Genomic DNA, 23851 nt, shown 5'->3' on the forward strand with positions numbered 1-23851 from the left:
GTATTAATATAAAGAAGTAGGTGTTTAAAGGTTAAGTAAAGTTGTTTATTTTATTTTTTGGATGAGCCATATCAGGATTTCAAATCTAAATCGTAATATTTACATTTTGTCCCTCAAACGCAGCACAGCAAACTAACAGCTTGTAACTAATATAACTTTTAATTGGAAGTTTATCATGTTACTTATAGTCTATAACATTTTATTTCTCACAACTTAGTTTATGGCTCTCGAAATAACAATTTTTACTACAAAATATGGCAGATAATTACAGTTTATTTTGCCAAACGGTGGGCTTCCACTGCCCAAAGCCAGATGAATGTCAACATGTCACAAACAAACTGAGCGGGGGCCAAAAATGTTTTCCCAGCGTTAATGTAGTATTTGTCTTGGGTTCACTCAGTGTAACAGTTCAGTCAACAAACGCCTGGCTTGCTCAATCATTTTCAGTCCAGTACAGTATTGGAATACATTTTGCTTGGGAATTAAATGAACAAATTCTGGTCAGTTTTTTTTAAAGTTGCGTTGAATTGTGACATTGATGTATCCATAGGGAGTTCTTACTTTACCAGAAAAATACTTTAAAATACAGCTGTTGTTTTTCTTGTCATGGTATAAATTCCCTGACTTCAAGTGGACATGAAGCTGAAGCAACGAAGGGAATTCAAGGTGAATGAAATAACACAAATAACACTCCCCCTTGAGTCATCAGTGGAAAAAAGGGTCAAGATGAGTCAATCAGGTGCAGGCATTCATTAATGACACAATTTCAATAACCACGAAAACAGTATATTATTTTTGTTTTAGTATTTTTTTTCCACATCTATTTAATTTATGTTTTATTACCAATTAAGTGTTCTGGGAGGAAAACAATATATAAAGAGTGATTTAGGTTAATGTACTTATGTTAGGTATATAAGCTCTTCTTAAAAATGTTCTTAAAAGATCTACTGAATTTTTAACCCAAGTAAATATTCATTAACTATTCACCCATTAGGTGAAACTTAAATTATGTTTTTCTTTTAAACAACCAACAATTCAGCTAATATTAAACTTTTATTACATTTTACTCAAATGCCATGTGTTTATCCTTATCCTTATAGTCACCTCCAGTGGCGGCCGGTCCATAGGGGCGCTAGGGGCGCCGCCCCACCTCTTCCCATATTGATAAAAATAAATAATAATTAAAATTAAAATAAAAAAAAAAAAATATGTTTAAAAAAATATATATGTTTTTATTTTTATTTTTAATGAACAAGGTAAATATTATATAATTGGTATCAGTAAAATGTATAATCTACAATAAAATCTCGTTTAAAATTGTGTTACGATGTCTAAAGTTACTGATAAGTCACATGTTTCCTGCCTGGCCTTGCCCATGCACCTTCTCTCGTCTGGGCGCTAAGAGAGGAGCCTTCAACCAGTGCAGCAGCAGCCACCAGCAGCTGACTGTTGCTATCTGTAACGTGTAAACTATGCCGCGAAAATATAATTTCAGCCAATTAGCGTCGTCAAAGATGACGGTCACCGGGCGCCAATGTCAGCGCCCAGTGCAGTCTGTGAGTAGTTTGGACAGTGACTCGTATCCGGTTGACGCAGTAGTTGATGAGGATGGCTTCGTGTGCAGGTGGAGTCTCCGGACCTCGGTCCGCGCCTAATTCTGTTCAAGAGCTAATCTCCAATCCTTTCGAAAGGAGAAGTTTGGCAGATAAATTGTTGCTTAAAGACCTTGCACCGGACCAACCCGATTTGAATATATCGCAGCAATCTCGTGAAAAAGACAACATTTATACACGAGGCTTCACAAGTAGCTGGTACACAAGAAAGGCTTGGCTAGCTGGATGCAAACAGGTAAATGCTGTCTTTTGTTTCCCATGCTTGGATATCACTTTATATGTAGAGAGGAGGTTTCCCATGGTTGTTAGAAGTTTATTAATAAGTGGGCATTTATCACAGAAGTGATTGTTCTGTCTCCACGTTTGTTGCATTGTCTGTGATGTATTTTCCAACGGTTATAGCTCCTGTTCTGTCCCAGCAACACTACACGGTTTGCAGCTCCACCACATTTTTGGTTTATCTTCGGTGTCGCTTAAAATCTGCTTCCCATCGGACTAAAACCTCCACGTAATCTGAAGACAGATACTTGAAGTTATTTAAACCTTTTGCAAACTTTATGTTCTTTCTTGCTCTAGCCTTGCCAGATACATTGTACATAACACATATATTATCATTATGCTAACTGGTTGTTCGTGTTAGACGATGTAGCTTTTTCATTTCTGAGTTATTGATATATGTAAATAAGCCTGTTTGTAAATAATCCTCAGAGAAACAAAGAAAAAAACACAATTTATGACATTTTGTGCTGTGGTTATTTTTTTTTAAATTGCATTTATTCACAGTTCAGTTTGAAATGCTGTAGTGACTTGTATTGAACCACTTAAATATTTATAATTAATGCTACTGAAAAGATGCTATTAATTTTATATCTCACATGCAGTTCACTGTAAAGCTACTTGGTGAAGGTGTTGGTTCATAAAACATGAACAGTTTTAAGAAAGAAAAAAACAGACCAGTTCTGAGAACACAAATTCCTGGTAAAGTAGTAGATGTTCAGGTTGATAAATAATATTTTCCACACTGAAGATTATGGAGGTATTGATCAGTCTTCTCATATTTTTAAGCCTCGATTTCTCCTTCCCCCCCCCTCTAACATCACCAGAAGTCATCATTTAAGGGGTCATTTCTCGAAAAAAAAATTCGGGGGGAAACCCCCCGGGTAGGTCACTTGCGGTACGTCAAGAGCCCCACCAAAAAAAAAGACCACCGGCCGCCACTGGTCACCTCCTTATGGGGTAGGCCTATACACTGAAATGTGTGCCCTTTCACACCAACGCGTTTTCAGCGCCTGCTCGGAGCTAGAGCCTGAAAAGTACCGGTTTTTCCTGTTCACACCGCAGCGGCGCTGCCTCTTAGCTCCGGAATCCAGTTCGTTTCCAGCTCCAAAAAATTGTCGGTCTAGAAGCAAGACTCTGGAGCTAAGAGGCGGCGTCGCTTACGTCGAGGCGTGCAGGAAACTAAACCCACCTCCCCTGAACATGGGTCGACTGAAGAGTCTCGTCATGCCTGCCTACAAGCAGTAGCGCTGAGCAAACTCAGCAAAGTGACTAGAAGGCAACCACACACTTATAAAAAAAAAAAACCACTTTATAAAGTCAGGCAACACTAACCAGGCTTCGTGTGATTCTGTTTATTTGTACCTTACTTTGACCATCCGTTCGCTGTTATTGATCATTGTGGAGCAGGCAGACGTTTTGTTTTGTATTATAGCAGCTATCGGATGGAATCAATACATGGGCTGCGCAGGTTGTCATGTCCGACTATCACAAGTAGAATCATAATGAAAAATACGCCGGTAAAATGTGTCTGTAGAAAACGGCTTAGCAAGTAGTCAGTTTAGCTTCGGTTGCTATGCTAACATCACCCATGTTATACCAGAGAAACTTTCATAACAGCGTTGTGATGCCAAACAGCGTCAATTCAGACTGACACACATTCGAGGGAACTGGGGATATGTATCAGCTGCTTGTGTGACAGTCAGACAGTGAATACTTTAGAGCCGTGTGAGCTAACCTGGAGCTAACGGGAGAATAAACTCCCGTGGAAGAACAGCCAGCACTGCAGCGGTCGGTAAATGCCGCTGAAACACATTAATAAACAATGAACCACGGCACTCTGGAGAAAAGTATAAGGTTGGAGAAGTCGTTATTTAATTTAATCTGGCTTCGTATGATTAAAAGCAACACGATCATCGACCCCACGCAGTCCCCCGTTGTTGTGAGCGCCGTTGGGGAGCAAATCAGCGATGTAAACGGTGACGTCATGACGCAGCAGCGGCAGCACCATCCCGGCTGTGTTAACAGAGCGGGAGCAGAAAAGGGAAACCGGAGCTGAACCAGAAAAGCTCTAGCTCGGAGCTAGAAAGGGAAAAGCGCTGGTGTGAAAGCCGCATGTGTCCCTTTAAAAAAGTGTGACCATTTTAAAAACTCTTTTTAAGAAATATATTTATTATAACACCGTGTTTTTATGGAATCATTGGCTCAGGTTACATTGCTTTATTTGTCACAAAGGATAAGCATTTCCACCTGTCACCTGTCTGCAATCAAGCTCTCTCACCTGATTTGAATTATCAACTAATTACAACCTACGATCAGGATCCTCACATGAAAAGCTCAGTCCTCGAGCCACATGGAACAAAATGTGAGTTCAAAGCCACTTTTTTATATTCATTTATCGAAAGGTGTTCTGGTAATTCTGCTGTGTTTCTAAAAAAAAACTATAAATGGAGGAACAGAGGCCATGTTTGGAGACCATAGAGGAAGAGTCATGGCAGGAAGATGAAACCGAAGGAAGCAAAAGTGGAGAAGAAGAGGAGGAGGATTTCCAAATTCAAGTGGACACAAAAGAGGTGATGGTAGATGAAGAGAGCGAAGAAGATGAAGGTGAACTGAGGGTTCAGAGACCTAGGCGACTGTCTGGTTCCCTCCGCCAAGCAAGTTATCTCCAAAACCAATCTACCAACAAGGATCAGGAGGAAATGGAGAATTCCTCTGATTCAGATCGGAGCACACAAGCCCTGGATTTATGTGATGAAGCTACAACACAGCCAAAAAGGTTCGGAAATGAGAAGTGGTCCATTAGCAAGTTGTTGAGAATAGAGGTGAGTTATTATGGCACATTTCACATTCAAATGAATTATCAGACAACTCAAATGTATAAGAGATGATGCTCTATTGTTTTAGGTCTCCAAGGTTAAATGGCCAAAACACACACCACCTAAACAGTCAGTGCAAAAGAAGAGAACCAGGAAGAGAGTCAAGAAGGTGTCTAAGGCTGTGCGTGTACATTTGAAACAATTTTTTTTTTAAGTATTAAAAAGAAAACTGATGAATGTATTTTATCATTACCAATATCCTCAAAGGAGCAGAGGTTTCCTAAGTGGCTGGTAGACCTGATGATCAACATTGAAGAGGCAACCACTCACCAGCTGGTGGTCGAGTAACGCTCACCGTCACACTTTCATTTTTGTTATTATCAAAAAATGTGTTCTAAAGGTAAAATAATTTGGCATACTAACAAGCGTTGTACATCATGTTTCTGCATGATGATGAGAAACATGTGTTTATTTTTTAGTCAAAATCACATTTTGTTCTTGTAGAGTTTTATGGCTCTTTTTTTGATGACCTCTTTGGCAAGTGTGTCTCTAGTTATATTTACTTTATTAAAATGATGTTTCATGATGTAGAAACAACAAAATAAATACCAGTCATATCTGCACACATCACATTTGAGAAAGGCTGTCACTCCTCATGCACACCCAATTTAATTTACCCAAAAAATTGTGTTTTTAAAAAACAAAATGTAAAAACACTCTGACAAATAAACCTCCTGCATTAAAATGTGTACTCAAGTGCAAGGACTAGTGTTTTATTTTATCAAAAGTGAAGATAATTAGAGAAATGCCCCAGGAGTACAGTTTAAAAATATTACTGTATGTTTACTCATCCGGTAAGCAGTGCTTAAATGTATTAGTTGTTCAAAATAAAATAATCCTAAACCCTGTGTATACTGTATTCAAACTAAAAAGGCACAATATTAGCCTTATATTGATTCTGTTGGTTCAATATGTCACTTCTATGACAATCAAATGTAGTTAAGTAAGTAAAATGTTCACAATTTGTTTTTCCCATATTTTGAATTATCGGAGCAATATTAATAATACTGAATAATAATCATAAATAATATGTATTACTATATAGGTCTTTCCTGGTTGAAGCCTCATTACAGTCCATGCAGAATCTAGTACCAAACAATACATTTTGAGTAAGTGGGAAGTATATCAGTTCTGTTCAAAAACAACAAATTAGAAAATGAAAATCTCTGGGTCGTACACAGTATGAGTGATCCATTTGCCATACATAAACTATGACAAATACTACACCTAGGAAACAACCGGTTACTACCATCTTTCTTCAGACAAACATGTTGTGCATCCAGCAGAGCAATCCATGATGTTGGGGTTATGCAACGCTTTAAGGGGAATGATCTTGTTTATCTGTCTGCCTGATAAGAGACACATCAAGTGACAAATAGGGTTTAAGTTTGAAAACGGTGTCAAAGCACAATACGTCAGCCTTACTTCACAACATAACAGTTTGTCAACAACATCAAACCATTATAATCACCAGACATATCATATACTTTAAGCTTTTGGATTATCTGGGTAGTTGTGGATGTTAGCCATAAGTACTTAAAACATATATTACTTGAACTGTTTTCATTACTTAAAAGGCATAACACAAAGATCAGTATTTTCCTGTCAAAAACAGGGTTGTTTTGATGTACAATCACTTTGTGTTCCAAAGTCAATATTGACTACAGACCTCGTGAACCTGGAGCCACGCACGTCAGGCAGGGTCATCCACCGCTTGAAGCAGCTTTGTAAAAACACATTTTATATCTGTCAATCATTAACGCCTCCGGAGGCCAGAGGTCCACATAAATAGACCTACTGCTAGTTCGGGGAAATCAGTTTAGAAAAAAAAGTACAGTTAGACTGAGCAGGTCTAAAGGTAAGACCAAACCGAAGAGTATATTTGTCTGAAGACTGGAGATGCCTGGATTATATGAGAAGCTGATTTGGGTGGCAGCGGTGGCTCTGGCTGTCTTGGCCGTGGTGAGGTCGTCCCCCGTGGTGGGACCGGAGCCCATCCGCTGTGCCCCCTGCTCACAGGAGAGACTCAACGACTGTCCTGCCATCCCTGTGGACTGCAGGCAGGTGCTAAGGGAGCCGGGATGTGGCTGCTGCATGGCCTGCGCTCTGGAGAAGGGGGCGTCCTGCGGGGTCCACACGGCCCACTGTGGAGAGGGTCTCCGCTGCTCCCCGAGGCCCGATGAGGCCATGCCGCTCCACGCTCTGACCAGAGGACAGGGGGTCTGCACTGAGGATCAAGGTAGACTCATGGTTTCATGAATTTCTCTTTCTGCTCATTTGCTACTTCTAAATCTGAAAATGGCCAAATGTAACCTCCAAGAAACACAAAAAACATTTCTGATAAATGATATGGTTTTCTTAACTGCTACAGGGGAAGGTGATGTCCCTGACCATGGCTCCCTGCACTACCTGCTGGGTCTTAACCTTCCCTTGGACCAGGACACTGCTGAGAGCCAAGAGAGCATCACGGCCAGGGTCAATGCCATCCGTAACAAACTGGATCAACAGGTGAGCAAACATGTTTACCTGACTGATGAAGATGATGTCATGTGATTTGCTTTCCTACCACTAGAGGGAGGACTTGGTTTTTTAAGAGCTGTGGATTTTTAAGAGAGTAATAATGAATACTATCTACTGCAGTCAATATAGTGTTTCTGTTTATACATGGTTGTTACAGTTGTTCTTGTTTCTTGTTATTGCACAGGGTCCCTGTCATATTGAACTGCATGCAGCCCTGGACATGATTTCCAGCTCTCAGCAGAAACTAGGAGAGAGGTTCACAACTTTCTACCTCCCCAACTGTGATAAGCATGGCTTCTACAAATCCAAGCAGGTGAGAACTTAAGGATTACACAAGATTCAAAAATCATTCCACCTGTTAAAATAGACTCATCCAACTGGACGATTTATTCATGCGGTTACCCATCTCTGTTTCTCTCCCAGTGTGAGTCATCCCTGGTCGGACCGCCCGCTCGCTGCTGGTGTGTCTCTTCCTGGAATGGGAAGAAGCTCCCAGGAACCAGTGACCTGCTGGCTGACTCATCAGAGTGTCACCAAGAAGTCACCCACTAAATGATAGACTCTGTTATCATCCATAAAATCACTTACGAACACAAATAGACATAAGGAAACATGTTTCATCAAGTGAAAGTGTCAATTTACTGATGAAGTGACTTCCTTTCATAAAACACACTCATTCACACTAAATGTAAGAAAAAGCTATTTCAGAGGGGGAAATTTCCTCTCATTTTATTTAAATGATCTATGTATCAAGACTTATTTATTCTTACAAGCATTAACCATTTTGTCATTTTTAGATTTTTTATATGTTTGCCCATTTTTTTTTTGCGATTGTAAATAGGGCAACACTGTATACATTTGTGTTTCTAACTAAATAACTCCATTGCTCAAAACCACAGGTCAACAGCCCTGCCAAGCCCATTTCAGAGTCTTCAGGATCAGTTTCTTCTTTTATAATTCATTCAAAACTGGAGCTGTGCGCGGCAAGAAACAACACAGCCGCTCATTCATTCAACGTGTTGACATTGTCTGAATGTATCTCCATTGGCTTTTCCTCAATGGGTATTGGGGGAAATACTTAAAGTGCCACAAGTATGCACATGGAGGCCAAGCACAAACATATCAGGGCTCATCCAAGCCACCATGAGGTTGGGATGGGTTGTTCTGCATTTCTCTACCTCTACTAGTCTCTGCAGGTCCACAGGTTTAGCAGAAGATTTCTGAGGGATTTTTTCTCAGCTACACATTCCTCACCTGGTTTTTATTTCTTTCCATCATCTATTCAAGTATTTATTATGATTCACTTCAGTGTTCAGAGCGCATGTGCACTGAACCACATTGTTTGTGAATGCTATTTGCCAGAAATGCTGCTATTCCATTATGGGTTTTGTAGAAACAATGTATATACTATTATAATTCTTTGGATGTGCACCTAATTAAATGTTATTTAATCACGATGAAGTCATGTTTTACTGTTTTACTGTGTAACTGCCATAAAAGTTCGATACACACTTAAAGCAAGAAAAGGCAAATTGAAGAGAAAAAAAATACAATACCTGGATCATTTTATACTGCCTTTATTAAGTAAAAATAGACCTCTGAGGGTTGCATTGTACATGCAAACAGCATATTTACTAGTGAATGAGCAAGTGATGAAAATAATCACTGGCTACACAGAGGTCAGAGATAACAATTTGTGGCCTTTATCCCAAAAATATCAGCTTATGCAAAGTGACAACATAACAGTAATAACCGCAGATCAGATCAAATGTCTGAGCTGCACAGCCTAGTCCAACTCCCTGAGGAGCAGGAAGCAACCTGGAAAAAAAGGAAGTCATAGTAAGGCACTGCATGCTTACTCTGAATAACATATACATACATACACACAATGTCTTTCAAACAAATCACAAGCATGTACATGCGTGCAATGCCACTTAATTGTGCGTGAATGAAGAGCCATCTCGTCCACGTTCGTGACAAATGTCTCTTTCTTTATAGTCAGAATAGGGCGTCTGAGAGGCGCATCCTCTCATTAGAAGTCATTCTGGTTGTGTCTGAGACAGAAAGCTTATGTAGAATCCATCCATCACAGAAAACACAGTATCTGTGACACAGGGGCTTTCTTCCCCCTCCTAATACTCTTCCTCTGTTCCCCTTGCTCTGCCTCAGAAAAAGGTCCCAAAGGCAACAGATAGAAATAGCAAACATCCATTTATCGGCCGAGCCATCTCTTGACCTCTCTCCCAATATCTTCAGTGTCTCCATTTGTTTACAATTCCTCTTGCTCTCACTCCCACCCAACCTCCCTCCATCCTGCTTTGCTCCTATTGGCTCTCGGAGTTGTAGTACTGGGCGTCTCCTCGCTCCTTCCCATCAAAACCTGGCAAAGGCTGCCCGTATTTGTCCACACACCAACAGAAGCCTCGCTTTCTGCCTTTGGATGGACGGCACTGAAAGTAAAGGAAGGGACAAGGTGAAGGGAGGGAAGAGAAATAAGTCGGGGGGGGGGGGCAGCTAAATGTGTAAATACAGTTGAATATGAAGCATTATGAGTAACAAGCCACTTTACTCAATGAAGGAGAACAGTAATAGTTAAGAGGCATTAATGGTCAGATTGTGCTGAGTCGACGCAGCCTTGGTTATCCGACACGCTGTGGTATTTTGAGCTGCTTTTATGGTCTACCTCCTGTTACACACACATATATAGAGACCTTTAAGGTAAACAGAAACCTGGTAAAATATTTGCTTAGTCCCGTTTGTGAACAACTGAGAACCAAGATCTATTTTCAGAAGCTGGTGGCCAGTACGAATCATCTGTTGCTGATTATACCCCACAGCTCCAAATTATGGGTACTACAAATGACTTACAGAGTCTGTGGAGCTACCCAAGGGCTGTTATTGTACTGCCAATTTAACTAAAGGTCAACCTCCACTCTGGTAAAACATGCAGCCATTCATTTCAGGGGCTAAAGCAACAGTGCTGCTGCTCCACAGAGGAGGCAGAGCTGATCAGGAAGGAAGACATCCGTATTTAGTTAGCAAAAGGACTCTCTTGTTTTAGATCATTGTTGCATAACAAGTGGGAGGGGGTCAATGGGGGATAACATATTTTATCGGCGGTATGGAGGATGAAAAAATCATTATTATATCAAATATTAGCTGTAAGGCAAGAGTCTTACGATTTTATTAAAGGAAAAACTGTTGTTGTTTTCATAGTTAACAGAAAAAAGTTAATCTGCTTCCAGCATTACATCTGTCCTCTGTATTAACTGTTTTTAAGAGCTGTAATAAGGGATGCTTTTGCTTCAAAACATGCAAATGAGCAGAGGTACAGTAAGTTCATTCTATATAAACAAAGACAATGAGCTTGGCGTTGTGATTATGAGATGATTGCAGGTAAAGGAGAACACTTCCATTAAGCAGAAGGGACTGCTATGTTAGAAAAGCTGCGTTGTGATGCAGTGGCGCGGAGGCCCTAAGTGCCTCCATATGAATGCGTCAGAACCACTAATTTATTACAACCCGATCGTGGGTGAACCATGTGAGCGTGGGGATGGCTGCAGCTCTATTTCTGTGCAGGCTTCTCAAAAGTCCAGCAATTATGGGGGGAGCGCATCGTGTGCCGGTGGCCACCTTGACGTCTGTCTCCCTGGGAGGGTTCCCGTTAAACGGCCATCGTCCCAGCCGTCAACCCCACTGGGGTTTGGCCCCTGTGGTTCCTGTCTCCAGAGCCAGTGGCTGGGGTCTACCTCACTGGTGTGGTGGTGCAATGATGAGGCTCTAATGACTACCAATGAATACAGGAGGACAGCTACAAATCTGTAATTGGGCTGCAGGAGAGCTAAAGTTTGAGTCACTAGACTTCAGCATGAACCTTTATAAATGCAGCATGTAAAAAGGGAAATGTGGGTTTCCTTTTTACAGCCTTGTACAAAAGTTGTAAACAAATTGAAAGGTTTTATGAAGTATATGTGTAGGCTCTCATGAAATGGATGCAGGGATTTATAAGCATAGAGTGAATATCAAATGATGGTGTTTTGAATGTGCTTTTTACCTGCTTTTTCTTATAGAAGCCCTTCTTGTCACAGTTTGGTATGCGGAAACCTCTGGGGTTGAGAATGTCTGTGATCTTGAGGCTGCTGAGAATGCTCTCAATCTCTCTCCGACAGGGACCCTGCAGATGAGGGAAGGAATAGACAAACAGTTTTCTTCAATTTTCTTCTTCAAATAAAGACGTTTAGAGAGCTGCACCACACACTGATCTGCCGTAATACCTGAACAATAGTGGCTGCAATATGAAAGGGGTGCCGGAATAGAAATTAATTCATCTGACCGACTTGCAGCGGCTTAACATTTTACCAAAGCTGCTTATAACTCTTACACTTTACACAAAGGATGGTGGATAAAGTGAATTCAAAGGGCTCAAAGTGGGAGCCAAAAGGCTTGTCCTAAAGTCCAAGTACTCCAGTCACTAATCAAAGCAGCCAGTCAAAGCCCATTACTAGTGTGTGCTCACTTCTCTGGCCAAAGACAAGATCAAAATAGCAGCAGGGCTTCCCAACAGGCACTCACATAGGCCAATCCATCATTTGCTGGCTCCCAGTACACCCGGCACGCGGACGCCTTGTGGCCAAACAACCGCCTGACCCAGGTCAGCCGCAGGGCCATCGTACCCGCTCGCTGCCATGCCATTCTACTGCGCACGATGCCTGCCAACCCCCAGCACCGCTACCAAAAACATTTCATCACCCACAAGAGGGGAACAACACCAAAACACAGAGGAAGAGGAGAAAAACATTCCTCTAGTATGCTACGAAGACATTCAAAATTGGTTGTGGTGCTTACATAATCGGGCTCCTGTTTGGTCTCCAGAGAGAAGTTTTGTTGGTCTGTGATGAGTGGTCCCGGGAGCTCCTCCATTTTAAAGCTCTGGGTTCTCTTCTGCTGCTCCCGTCGCAGGACCTCTGACTTGGCAGAGGGGAAAAATTTGTGAAGTGGAGGTCTCTGGGGTCTGTGGGTGATGGACGAGGTCTGAAGGCCTAAGTTGGTGCAATTTTGCTCCTCATCCAGAGTTTCAAAATGATCTGCTGAAGTTTGAGAACAACATGTGTTTAATTACACAACAGTACACACAGATATACTCTTGCTGGAGGAGGTCACCTTGAGTGTCATGAGGATATATATATATACATCTTTCCATTTTGGAAGGAAATGAACAGAAATATGTCAAATAACTACCACCAAAGTGTTTCTACCATTAATTTGAATCCCTGTAGTCTCTTTCCTTTAAATGTATAAGCTGAATAGAGATACCTAGTCAAGGTACTCCAATTCAGGTCTTCACATTGAGTTGCACCTTTTATATGCACCATCAAATTCTCCAAAAACTCCATATTCTTCAAATGTCTCATTCTCCACCTTGTCTTTACATTGATGAAGAGCATTTTCTGAGTGAAATAAATAAGTAAATCCAGCTTTGAGTTGCATTTACTCTCATGTTATGCCATGGAATTGGAATTAATTATAACTTGATAACTGGCAAAAATGTACATGAAATACTAAACTACTCACTTTTAAGATTACACGTTTTTTGTTTAAAGATGGTGACACAAATGTATAGTTATAATTTCACAATTATAAAGCATCTATGGTCTACATTTGAAGCATGGAACAGTTGTATGAATTACCTGGCAGTTCATTGACGGGAGGTGTTGGTCTGGCGGTAAGTCGTTTATGAGTAGCGTTTGCACACGTCCCCCTCCCGTCCAGCAGAGCCTGCAGAGGCTTCGGCTCCCCGGGCTGCCGCTGACATGTCAGTCCGGAGCCGCATCTCCCGGTGTACACGCCGCACGGCTGGCCGGAGCTCAGCGCACAGGTCATGCAGCAGCCGCAGCCCGGTTCTGGGACATTCTCGGCGCAGTCCTTGGGTAAAGGTTTGCACAAAAGCCGCGCTCCAACATCACAGGGCTCGCATCTGATCACCGGTCCAACCGCACCTGACGATGCCAGAACAAAAGTCATGCAAAGTGCGCGAAAACAGGAATCCATTGTGGCGTCTGAAAGCATAAAGTGAGGAAGTGCGCTGCCCTAATGTGACGGTAAGTTTTCCCTGGACAGCATCTGATTCACATACAGCCACCGGACAAAACATCTCAATATATAGACCCCAGCGGCTGTAGGCACACCCCCGAATAGTTTGTGGTCTACTGATGAATTGCCTCGACTCCGTTATCCCTTTAAAACCATCAGAGCAAGTGCAGAGCAGCAGAATAACATTCAAGGTAAGGCTCTATAAGAATACTTCTGAACAAAACTAAATAAAGATTTTTCTGAAGCAGTTAGTTGAGGTCTAACAGTTCAAATGTGAATATTCAACATTTTAATAAATTGTCTAATGCAGTTTATATGCAGTCAGGTTGTTAGACACACAATTAATTAAAATGTTTACCCAAGAGAATACACAACAATTGAATGTGTCTCTTGGTTTGAAAAGCCCACATAAGTCCAAGTATCTGTCATGCACAGATGCATTCATAGGGGGCGCCAAAGTGTGTGTGTGTGTGTGTGTGTGTGTGTGTGTGTGTGTGTGTGTGTGTGTGTGTGTGTGTGTGCGTGTGTATTTCTTGTGTGTGCGCGTGTGTGTGTGCGTGTGTCATGAAGCTCTAATTTCGGAATAATTCGGTGACACTTGCAGTGAATTTAAGAGGCTTACATGGCTTCAGCTATTTGTGTGTTTCTCCATCGAATGTGTGAGGGTGTATGTATGTGTTCACATCACTGTGTGTTTGTGTGAGTGTATCCACTTATCTGAGGCCAAGACGCTGCGACCCATGACCCTGCATGACCTGTATATGGTTTAAGCACATAAACTGGGACCAATCCATGCATAAGATGATTATTCCAAGCTTCAATAGAGTATAAGCCTACCCTGAAGCCTATGACATATACAAAAAATCTGTGGTGGAATTTTACTAAGTACATTTCTGTGGTACTTATGCCTACTTTAGTTTCCCCTTTATTCTTCTACTCCACCTCATTCCAAGGGCAAATGTGCCTTTTATACATTTAATTGATAACTAAAGTTACATAGCAGAATAGTACTTCACATGAAATGGAAATCTTATTAAATATTGTGCATTTTAATAGTTGAAACTACCAAACAGTGTGTGATAAATTCTCTAGATTGAACATCCAGACTGTTTAAATGCTGCTTAAACGTTAATTTCGCCCTTGTATCGCAATTTTTGAACAACAAAACAATAAAAGCTGTCAATCTAGATGTTTGTACATTTTAGTTTTACCGCCACTTAACAAAACATACATTTACATACTATACTAAAATAAAATAATGTTATTAATATTCTACATTTTAACATTTTCCTCAGTCATTTGCATTTGCAGGACTGTAGCTTCAGGTTACAAATTAGTATATGTACTGTTGCAGGGTTGTATAGGTCTTAATGTAGGAAAGATGAAACTTAAAATATAATTTAGCCACAAGTTCTGCTGATCAACTCTTTCTCAATAATACGTTTTTTTTCAAACCTGGAGAAAATCCACCAGCCAAACAGGATTCAAGGTGAACTGCCCATATGGTATTGAGTGCTTTTGATTAGTGAAAAAACTGCACCTCATGTACCTGTTCCTCACACATACAGTAAAGCAGCGGGCTCTGAACTTGTGGTTAGGACGTGTGACATAGTTGGGCCTGGTCTAGTCCTTTGTCAGTGCAACAAAGCAGATCTTAAAATAAAGACACATACCACACATGTGAGTGAGAAATTCCTCAGTAATTACATCTGTTGCATTTTTAGGTCCACTATTAATTGGTTACAGATGAGAGAGGGAATACACCAGCACAAAATGTCCAAAAAATATCTCAAAAGAATAACGGGGTAGAGGAGAGTTGTACAGTTCCTCTTAGCTTTTGAAATGTTCTTGGAAGCCAATGTCAAATCAGTGGCCAACATGCCCTGGCGTTCTGCCGCCTGTTAACAGACAGGTCTACAGCAGAGCAGCACTCAGTGGAATGCCAAACATTTGTTTCATAAGCTGAAAAAAGCCTGCTGATTTTCCTCCCTCTCCTCCACTCAGAGCTCTTTGGAGGGGGGTCTCTCAGCCACCTGTGCATATTCAGCATAGCAGAGGAGAGAGTTTGGCAGAGGGAGTAATGTACTAGAGGAATGTCGTCCCGCAGAACAGCCACTCAATAAAGAAGGAGTGTGAAGAATTTGCTTTTGCACACACAGGATATTACTGTACATGTGTTTAACATAACCTGCTGTCAAAGGCTACGCTGGCCAACCGCAACTGCTTGTCAAATCCTAATCCGGAGCCATTTCCCACTGTTTTAAAATGATTTGGATAAATCAGGCACACTTGCTTGAAGCTCTGGTGTTGCACTGGCCCCAGTCGGTGTGTTGTAGCTTACTCTAGTGAATTGCACTGAATTCCTTGGCTAAATATAGACTGAATGCTTCAGGATGTTATTCTAAGTTTCATCTCAAATCTTATAAATGCCAAAGGATGCTTCTTTGCTAGCAGTTATTTTCATAATGCTGCTTTACAAAAACATTTATATCCCTTAACTTGGTAGTAGTACAATAAATAGTAACATTTTAACAAGTGATTCAATCCCTAGGAGCGCAAAAAGGTTTTTACAGGAAAAGTGTATCATTTTCATTGGTTATATTGTAAATGAGGTCTCTACATTAATTTAATTCAAAGTTAAAATAAAAAATGAAATTATTACGTTTTTTGGGTGTTTGTTAGATAAACTCACCCAAATGTAGGTTCCTTTTAAATATGAATGGTTTCTCATGGGCAGTGAGAAAAAATGGGCTCTACAATAATGTCTTTTTGGTATTCCTTTCTTTAATATTAATTATTTTAATTAATGTCATATAATAATGCTTCATTTAAGTAGCATCCATACTTCTGGCTCTGTTAGTTTGTTTGGTTATCTGTGTTTAGTGTGGAGATGATGGTGTTATTGTAGTGGTCAGGAACAGCATACAAATCTGCAGCAAGTGCAAAAACTCACAGATTGAAAAGCGCATAGTTTAAACAGCTGGAGGTCTGAAGAACATGTCTGAGTTAACCCAGAAGGAGGATGTGTGTGTGTGTGTGTGTGTGTGTGTGTGTGTGTGTGTGTGTGTGTGTGTGTGTGTGTGTGTGTGTGTGTGTGTGTGTGTGTGTGTGTGTGTGTGTGTGTGTGTGTGTGTGTGTGTGTGTGTGTGTGTGTGTGTGTGTGTGTGTGTGTGTGTGCGTGTGGAAAGAGTGTGTGCGTCCATAGGTATGTTGTAGTAAGAAGGGAAGGGGTGGGACTGTGTAGGAATGAGGCTGCCACAAATCACATGACAAGTCTGGTCCAGTCACTGTTATTCTTTTTTAGCCTCACAGTCTCATGACCTTCTCTCCTATAGTTGCCCCTGTCTGAGAGCTTTTTAAACAGACTCTCATCTCAATTAGTTGGATGAACGCTCTCTTGTATGATTAATACGATCATCTCTTCCCTTTGATTCATCTATGTCTGGCCCTCATACAGAGCTTCAACAACTATCAGATTATTAGATGTGGTTTGAATGGACAAAACAAAGAGCCAAAATGGCAAAGGCCACCTTTCATCTAAGTCCAGGGTTGGTTAATTATTTTTTTGGAGTGGTCCGGTCTGTTCATGGAGCTGTCATGGTCCCCATTTCTGGAGGCTTGGCCCCCGAGGCAGTCCAAGGCTGTAATCTGAGCGGAGCGGAGGATGGAGAGAGAGGAGCTCTCAGCACTCAGGCTGACAGATTGCTGAGTGCTCAGAAGTAGGCTAAGAGTGGCGCCGCTCACTTTGGGCTCCGAGTCCCCCTCAGACAGTATCACTTCCTGTGTCTTTCTCTGTCTCATATAGACACATTAAAGCCTTTTCTTAATATGTTTTCGCACATGTATGTATGCAAACTACCTCTAGTTATAAACATTGATTCTCATTTTTTGTTCTATCACTTTCTTTCAATCCATCAGACGCTTGTTATTCCTGGTTATTAAATTGTATAGAAAGCAATTATTATATATAAAGTTTTTTAAATAAACATGTATCATCACAAAAGTGTGTACTTTTTCATTTATGATTCATTTGTCATTTATTTCTTTGGTTATTTTTTGTATTTTGAATGATCCACAACAATGCCCCCAAAGGATTTTAATATAAAATGGTACTGAAAATGACATGTTATTTATTCTTACACAATCACATATCATTTTCTAACTGACACCAACACAACACTGCTCTTTGTAAACAAAGACACAATTACAGTTGGTGGAGGAGGGAATATCCCTCGCAGATGTAGGCTCTACAAAGCTTCATTTAGTTTATAAGGGATGGTGGTCTGTGGTTTAGATGTGGGGTTAAATGCTGAAATGAAAAGAAAAGAGAGAGATGTCAGTCTGACAGGTCCACCAATCTGATATACTTTTTGAAGTTGCAGTATGCAAGTCAAGTTAGTTTTAAAATCTTTCCTGTTTTATTATTATGCTATGAACATTGGTACTACAACTTTCGTCTCAGTCTGTGACATTTGGCGCGTTCACACCGGAGTACTTTTCCCACAATAATTCATCAGAACTACGATATATTTGCGTTCACACCAAAAAGCCCCAGGAACTAAATTAGTTCATCAGAACCATTATTGGGCCCAAAAATCTTGTCTTACATTGGGACAGAGATAGCTGTAAATCGGCGTATATTTTCTAAAACAACTAAATCAACTGGGGTACGAATGAACACATCATTACATATGTAAGCTGGTAACTGTTGTTATATAAAACAGAATTAAACTGTATCTGGTTTAGATAACCATAATGTGAAGTAACTTTGCCAACCTAGCAAACATATGGTTATTTTAACAGTAACGTGATTATTACAAACCTTCAAGAGAGCTTTTACTCTCAGACTGTAACATATTGTCCAGCCATGTTTACCTCCAGGAGAACTTTTAACGTTACGTCCCCATGACCCGGAGCATTGTGCCATCACTGTAGTTCAGTCAAACAACTTGCGTTTAAAATGTTTATTAACAGCAATATATAGCTTGAGTTTGGCATCTAGTCTTCACCCTCATCACTCCCCACAAATATTTTTGTGATTATGGAGAATGTGTTTGGTTGGTTGTATGAGGGAGTAAGGCATGTCACGACTATATGTATCATTCAGTGTGGACCAACGCGATAGGGTGGACCACCAGACTAAAACAGTTTTTTACTAACCAAAATAAAATGAATGATATTCTCAAGCCATGCTAATGATGCGTCTGCACCCTCATCACCACACATATGGTTCTACTATACGGTCTATGGTCTACACCCATGAAGTAGAGACCATTAGAGAATAATGATATCATACTTAAATAGTTTATCAGCTATCAGGACAGATTAAGCAATATATCGTATTAATTGAATGTGTCTTGGAAACTATCCACTGAAGCCAATGTTTTCCCTCACTGTCAGTCAGCACAGTGTCTGTCTCACTTACTCAAGTGTAGAAACATGGATACCTAGAGGTAGACGCACCATCTTTTATCATTATTTAGATAATCTGAAATTGACTAAGCCTGGAGATGTGAACAAAAAAGAGACCATTTAGTGACAATCCATGCAGCGCTATTGTGGGGTTTGTCTGCTCTTCATCGATTTAAGCTTTCCTGACAACCTTGAGTTTCTCCAGAAGATTGTGATGGATGGGGATGGGCACAAGCTAAATGTAAAAATGATGCATCTCAAAATTAAGATGTTTGCATTAAATGTGAAATGCAACATTCTTGCTCTTACATATGTTGTAAGTGCAAGAGTTGGACTGAAATTGAGTTGGATTAATTTATTTAAATTATAATGCATAGATATACTTAGTTTGAGTTTGGCCTTCATATATTTATTGGATGGAAAACCTGCCCATAATTGAATTAAGCTCATCCAATTAGTTATTGTGGATTTTATGTTTTTCCCCCATGCCCTCTGCGGATGCTACAGCAATAGTCTGTTCCTCAAAAGCCACAGCTGCTGTTTTGATGAAAGCTCATGAAGAAATTTGGCACCCTTATGATCGCTGGGTAAAATGTATGAGAGCCTGTGTTTCCCACCTGCTCCTTTTTTCACGCTCACTCAGGCCTTAAGTCACACTCTTTACCTTGCAATATACACATGACTATTAGTTGTTACCTTTCTTTGCTAAAGGAGACCAAATGTGACTTTTAATTGATCTGCCATCCTCCACCTCCTCTTAATGCTTTAAGATCTTGATGACTCACTACACCCATGTCATTTCAGGCACCAGGGGCTGTCAACAAGCATTTGTGCCTACATGTATCTATTTAGATATTAACTACTTGATAGGGAACTATATCTATGGCACTATGGGTAAACTGTCCTTTCACTCCTCTTTCCCAGGCACAGACAAACAGCCTTGGGAGAGCCGTTTCTCCCTGAAAGATAAAGCAAGCCTTTCCTTTGTGCTTTTGAATCCAACCACAGCAGTGTCCAGATATGATCCTGATAATGGGCTCTGCTTGTCCGAATACAGTCATTCAACAATCTCTTCTTCTAATAAAAGGAATATTGTTTTATAAAGTTGACGTAGAGGGTTAGAGAGCAGGGGGGATATCCCTCTGCTAGATACAGACTTGTATTATTTTGCCATAGAATGTGGACCATTTCTTGGGATTAGTTAAAGTGGACCTATCATGCTATATTTGAAAAATATATTGTAGGGCCATACCTATATAAAACATGTCTGTGAAGTTTTTTTTTCAAAATACCAAACAGATCACCCATTGTAGCCATCCCTCATACTGCTCAAACCCCTCTTTTGCAGCCCTGTTAGAGAAATGCAGATTTTGGGTCCTTAGCTTGAAAAAAAGAAAAGAAGAGGAGGCGGAGCTAATGCCTGATCAGAATTCTACCGGAGATAAAGTTAAATTCTGCTGTGATAAAACGCCATCCTGTTTAAACCACGTCAAGGATTATTTCTGAAACAGTATGGAGCTCAAATGCTTTTTCTCTTGCAGGTTTATCACAAGGTGAGTTCTTTTTTTTATTTCCTGCTTTTTAAACACATGTGCTCTTCAGTACAGGTTAGCTCTGAGTGTTAGCGAGGCTTGCTAATGTAAACAAAGACGAGATTACGTCCAAAACACGTCAGGCATTGTTTCTGATAGCAACTTTCTGTGGGTCCATGATGTCACAGCGGATGGAAATCTGGATCAGCTCCGTTGTAGCCCTGTTTTTAGAGATTTGGGTACGGAGGAAAAGAGAGAGGGTTGTATTTTTTCTGACGCTGCGTGAGTTCCCCGACGCACCGGGGACACATATTTATGTATAAAAGACATCACAAAGTGCATTTTGCATGATAGGTCCCCTTTAAATATTGGGGAGAAACTTCAGAGTTGTTTGTGCAGAATTACTTCACTATGTGTGTGTCAGCAAATGTCTTTGTCATTTCTCTGGCCGTAACTTGCAATACATCTTCAGTGTTGGACATCAGTTCAAAGCTCTCCAGTGTTCTCCTTGTGTTCCAGATCTTCGCTCCAAGAATGTCATCACACTGCTTAAATAATGTTTAAGAGGAGAAGCAGCCATTTGATGTAACAGCTGCAGCTCAGATGTTAGATGCTGAACCTTGAGTCATATATGATTTGTACATACTGACTAAGCAAGTTGCAGAATTTCATGGTCACACAGATCGGTATACTTGGAATGTTCTTGTTTTTATTACTGCTACTTCTTTAAAACAAAATGTTTTTGTGCCTACACTTTCGTAGATCTCTGTCCGATTTTCCTTTCACATAATAAATATTGTCCTCTGTCTATGAAGAAGGCATTCAATATTGCCTTATCCCTAGGATTTCCATGCTGGATTTTCCATTTAGGTTTGATGATGATGACATAACAAACTATGACTTTTTAATGCCAAGACATAAAACATTTTGTCTTTTTGTGACACCCTAATGACATTCAATGCTATGATGATAAGACTTGTGTCATAATTGAGGGGTACAATGTGCATGTATGCCCAACAAGAAACTAATCAAAAGTCAAAATAAATTGGCAATTGATCAGGGGCTGGTTTTGCTGTTGACAACGAGAAGTTGGACACACTTTTCCCACCACCAGTTTTACCTTCACTAACCAGCAAGTGCAAGTGGTACAAATGCCAAGTCGACCAAAAATGCAAAGCTTTTATTTATTGAAATAAAAACCTTTAAAATGTATATTATTACGTTCCATTTGAAGAAAAAACGATCACAGTGGGAGCATGATGGGTGGCTGCTTTCACACATTCACATCACAAAGGCAGCACTTGACCTCACTGCATGGTCTCTCCAGCTCAGTGACCATGACTATGACCAATAGAGACCCCTCCACAGCCATAGGCAGTGACATATATCTAGTTATTGACTGGGATTCATCTCGCAACCGTGAGCTCTGAAACTCGCAACCTTCCAGTTAATGGGTCACCTTTTATTGTGGCCATGACAGCAATACATGAAATGTTTTATGTTTTTTCTCTAAGAAATGGGCAGCTGTGGCCCTTTACATACATTTTTTAGTTCTGAAGCTTCTGGTAGTGTTGTGAATCATCTTGACCTGGCCTGAACTCTTATGTGGCCTGATACGAAATTCCACAATTAATCTAAATGTGTTTTGAGGCTTCGCAGTCTGCTGAAAACAAAATTAAGGGGCCTCAATTTGTGCAGCCATGTGAGAATGCACTTTCTATTTTTGCTCCCCAACCTTTATTCTGCCTCAGAGGAACGAGATGAGCCCTGCCCCTCTAATTAAGTGGCTGTAAAAAGAGCTGGGGTGCTTGGGGAATGAGAATGAGCTCTGTTAGCCTGATGAACACGGCCTTTCACCTCCAAATTATCTGCAAAAAAGTGAAACATGTTTGGCTTTAGCCTGCCAAAAAAAAAACTGTAAATCTGTGAAGTTTATTAGAAAGCTGCAAATTGAAGAGACAGGCATACTGTATGTGACAGGCTTAATCAGTGTCGGCCATGGGTCCTCGCACAGGTCAGGAATGTCAACACAATAGCTGTGATTATGTTGCAGAGGCTCATTAATCTGTAGGTTAAGGCCATAAAATACACCCAACTCTGCCTCAGGGCAATTTCTTCGATGCATTTCCTTTGAGTACATTTTTTCTTTTGCATTTATAGGCTTGGTAATACAAATTCAGACTGATAAATCAGGTTTGATGGAGAATAACTGCAGAATCAAGTTAGTCCTGCATGCATTTCTCATGCTCACACACTGTTATTACCCGTATCATCTCCTGATGAGGTTCCTCTGCAGTCTAATAATGTTACTTGGTTTTCCTGGACTTTCCCCGGGTTCTTTAATTTCGAGGCCGATCCGCACTAAATAAATAACAGAGGAAGACTGGGCTCTGGGCTCTCTGCAGTCGCTACACCTAGGCCTTTGCTTCCTTCCTGCCCTCCCGGGAATTCTTCACTTTCACCACCTGCAGAGGGACAGTAGTGTGGGGGGGAGGGTCCACCCCATTACACCTTTCCTCCCTCTTTGGCCAGGCTATGCAATTCTATTTCCTCTCAGCTCCATTAGAGCAACCAGTTCAGGCTTGTGTGGAGGTAAAATCCTCTTTAACTGCACTTCTTAAATGAGACTGTGGACATGTGTCAGCATAAGTACTGAGAGACAAAAACACAGATAGTTGTTGTGGTCGTGTCAGCCCTTAATTAAAGCATAGGTTCACCATTATTACAGTTTCATCTTTGAGAAAGTCGACTGAAGAAATAAGCACAAAACCACTCCACATGTTCAGGTTGGAAAGTGTTGTGTCGCTAGTGTCCTCTGCTGGCTGCAAATTGAACTAAAGTTATTTATCTTTTAACACCAAATATGTTTTGATCAAAGTTTCCACATCACTGTCCTCTGGGCAGTAGTGTTGTGATCCGTTTACTTTTCAAATCTTCATTCTGTTTTGAGGCAAAAATGAAGCTATAAAACGGCCTGTGGCTTACACTTCATCTCATGTGGCTAAGACTTGAGAAAAGGCAAGACCTGTGCATGGTGTCTTTGGTTCAGCAGTGGGCCCTTTAACAAACAGCGGGTTTAGGCATTACCGCCATATGGTGTGCAGCCAAAACCACAGAAAATGTTAACATTTGTAGGAGGAAATCCAAAAGTATAACCACATCCTGAATTTTAAATAAAATAGTGCCTTCTGCAATAAAATGTGCCAGTTTGAAACGGGCCCTTTGCTTGGACTTTTAGGAGAGCCATTCATCCAAACAACTTCACAACTTGGGCCCTCTGCAATACATCTTGTTAGTGTGATCATTGATTGGATCAACCACTGCATAGAAAATCGAAGGACTGATATACATACACACTAACATAAAACCTTTCGTTTTAGTTATATGTAAGCCACGTTACAAAGCAATGCACAATACATTAGTACATTTCTTTTAGACAGGAAGATGCAGTCGTGACTTTACAAGACATGGTTTTGAATATTTCACTCAGCATTTTTTTTGAAGTATTGACTTCTATGTTGACAGAAAA

At 40.6% G+C, this 23851-nt stretch overlaps 2 protein-coding genes across 2 annotated transcripts; one reads left to right on the plus strand and one right to left on the minus strand.

Annotated features, from left to right (window-relative positions):
• The first annotated feature begins 6621 nt into the window (after positions 1-6621).
• On the plus strand, positions 6622-8746 carry LOC117488832 (insulin-like growth factor-binding protein 1). The gene is made up of 4 exons (XM_034137964.1): positions 6622-7007; positions 7140-7276; positions 7473-7601; positions 7712-8746. The coding sequence occupies exons 1-4, from the start codon at positions 6668-6670 to the stop codon at positions 7838-7840; spliced, it is 735 nt and encodes a 244-aa protein (XP_033993855.1). The 5' UTR covers positions 6622-6667; the 3' UTR covers positions 7841-8746.
• A 119-nt stretch (positions 8747-8865) lies between these two features.
• Positions 8866-13392, minus strand: LOC117488867 (insulin-like growth factor-binding protein 3). Its single transcript, XM_034138018.1, has 4 exons — positions 12976-13392; positions 12134-12375; positions 11343-11462; positions 8866-9738 (listed from the first exon to the last, which is right to left on the minus strand). Exons 1-4 carry the CDS (start codon positions 13352-13354, stop codon positions 9613-9615), a joined length of 867 nt encoding a protein of 288 aa, XP_033993909.1. The 5' UTR covers positions 13355-13392; the 3' UTR covers positions 8866-9612.
• Between the last annotated feature and the right edge of the window lie 10459 nt (positions 13393-23851).

Source organism: Trematomus bernacchii, unplaced genomic scaffold (genome assembly GCF_902827165.1).
Source record: "Trematomus bernacchii unplaced genomic scaffold, fTreBer1.1, whole genome shotgun sequence".
NCBI lineage: Eukaryota > Metazoa > Chordata > Actinopteri > Perciformes > Nototheniidae > Trematomus > Trematomus bernacchii.

What these genes read in the sequence shown, in the direction of transcription:
- LOC117488832 (XM_034137964.1), top strand. Translation starts at nt 6,668, where the DNA reads ATGCCTGGATTATATGAGAAGCTGATTTGGGTGGCAGCGGTGGCTCTG. An exon ending in GTAACAAACTGGATCAACAG is followed by an intron (nt 7,277 to 7,472) that starts GTGAGCAAACAT and finishes GTTATTGCACAG; the next exon opens with GGTCCCTGTCATATTGAACT. An exon ending in GCTTCTACAAATCCAAGCAG is followed by an intron (nt 7,602 to 7,711) that starts GTGAGAACTTAA and finishes TTTCTCTCCCAG; the next exon opens with TGTGAGTCATCCCTGGTCGG.
- LOC117488867 (XM_034138018.1), bottom strand. Translation starts at nt 13,354, where the DNA reads ATGCTTTCAGACGCCACAATGGATTCCTGTTTTCGCGCACTTTGCATG. An exon ending in TCCCGTCAATGAACTGCCAG is followed by an intron (nt 12,376 to 12,975) that starts GTAATTCATACA and finishes CTCAAACTTCAG; the next exon opens with CAGATCATTTTGAAACTCTG. An exon ending in GCTTCTATAAGAAAAAGCAG is followed by an intron (nt 9,739 to 11,342) that starts GTAAAAAGCACA and finishes CTTTACTTTCAG; the next exon opens with TGCCGTCCATCCAAAGGCAG.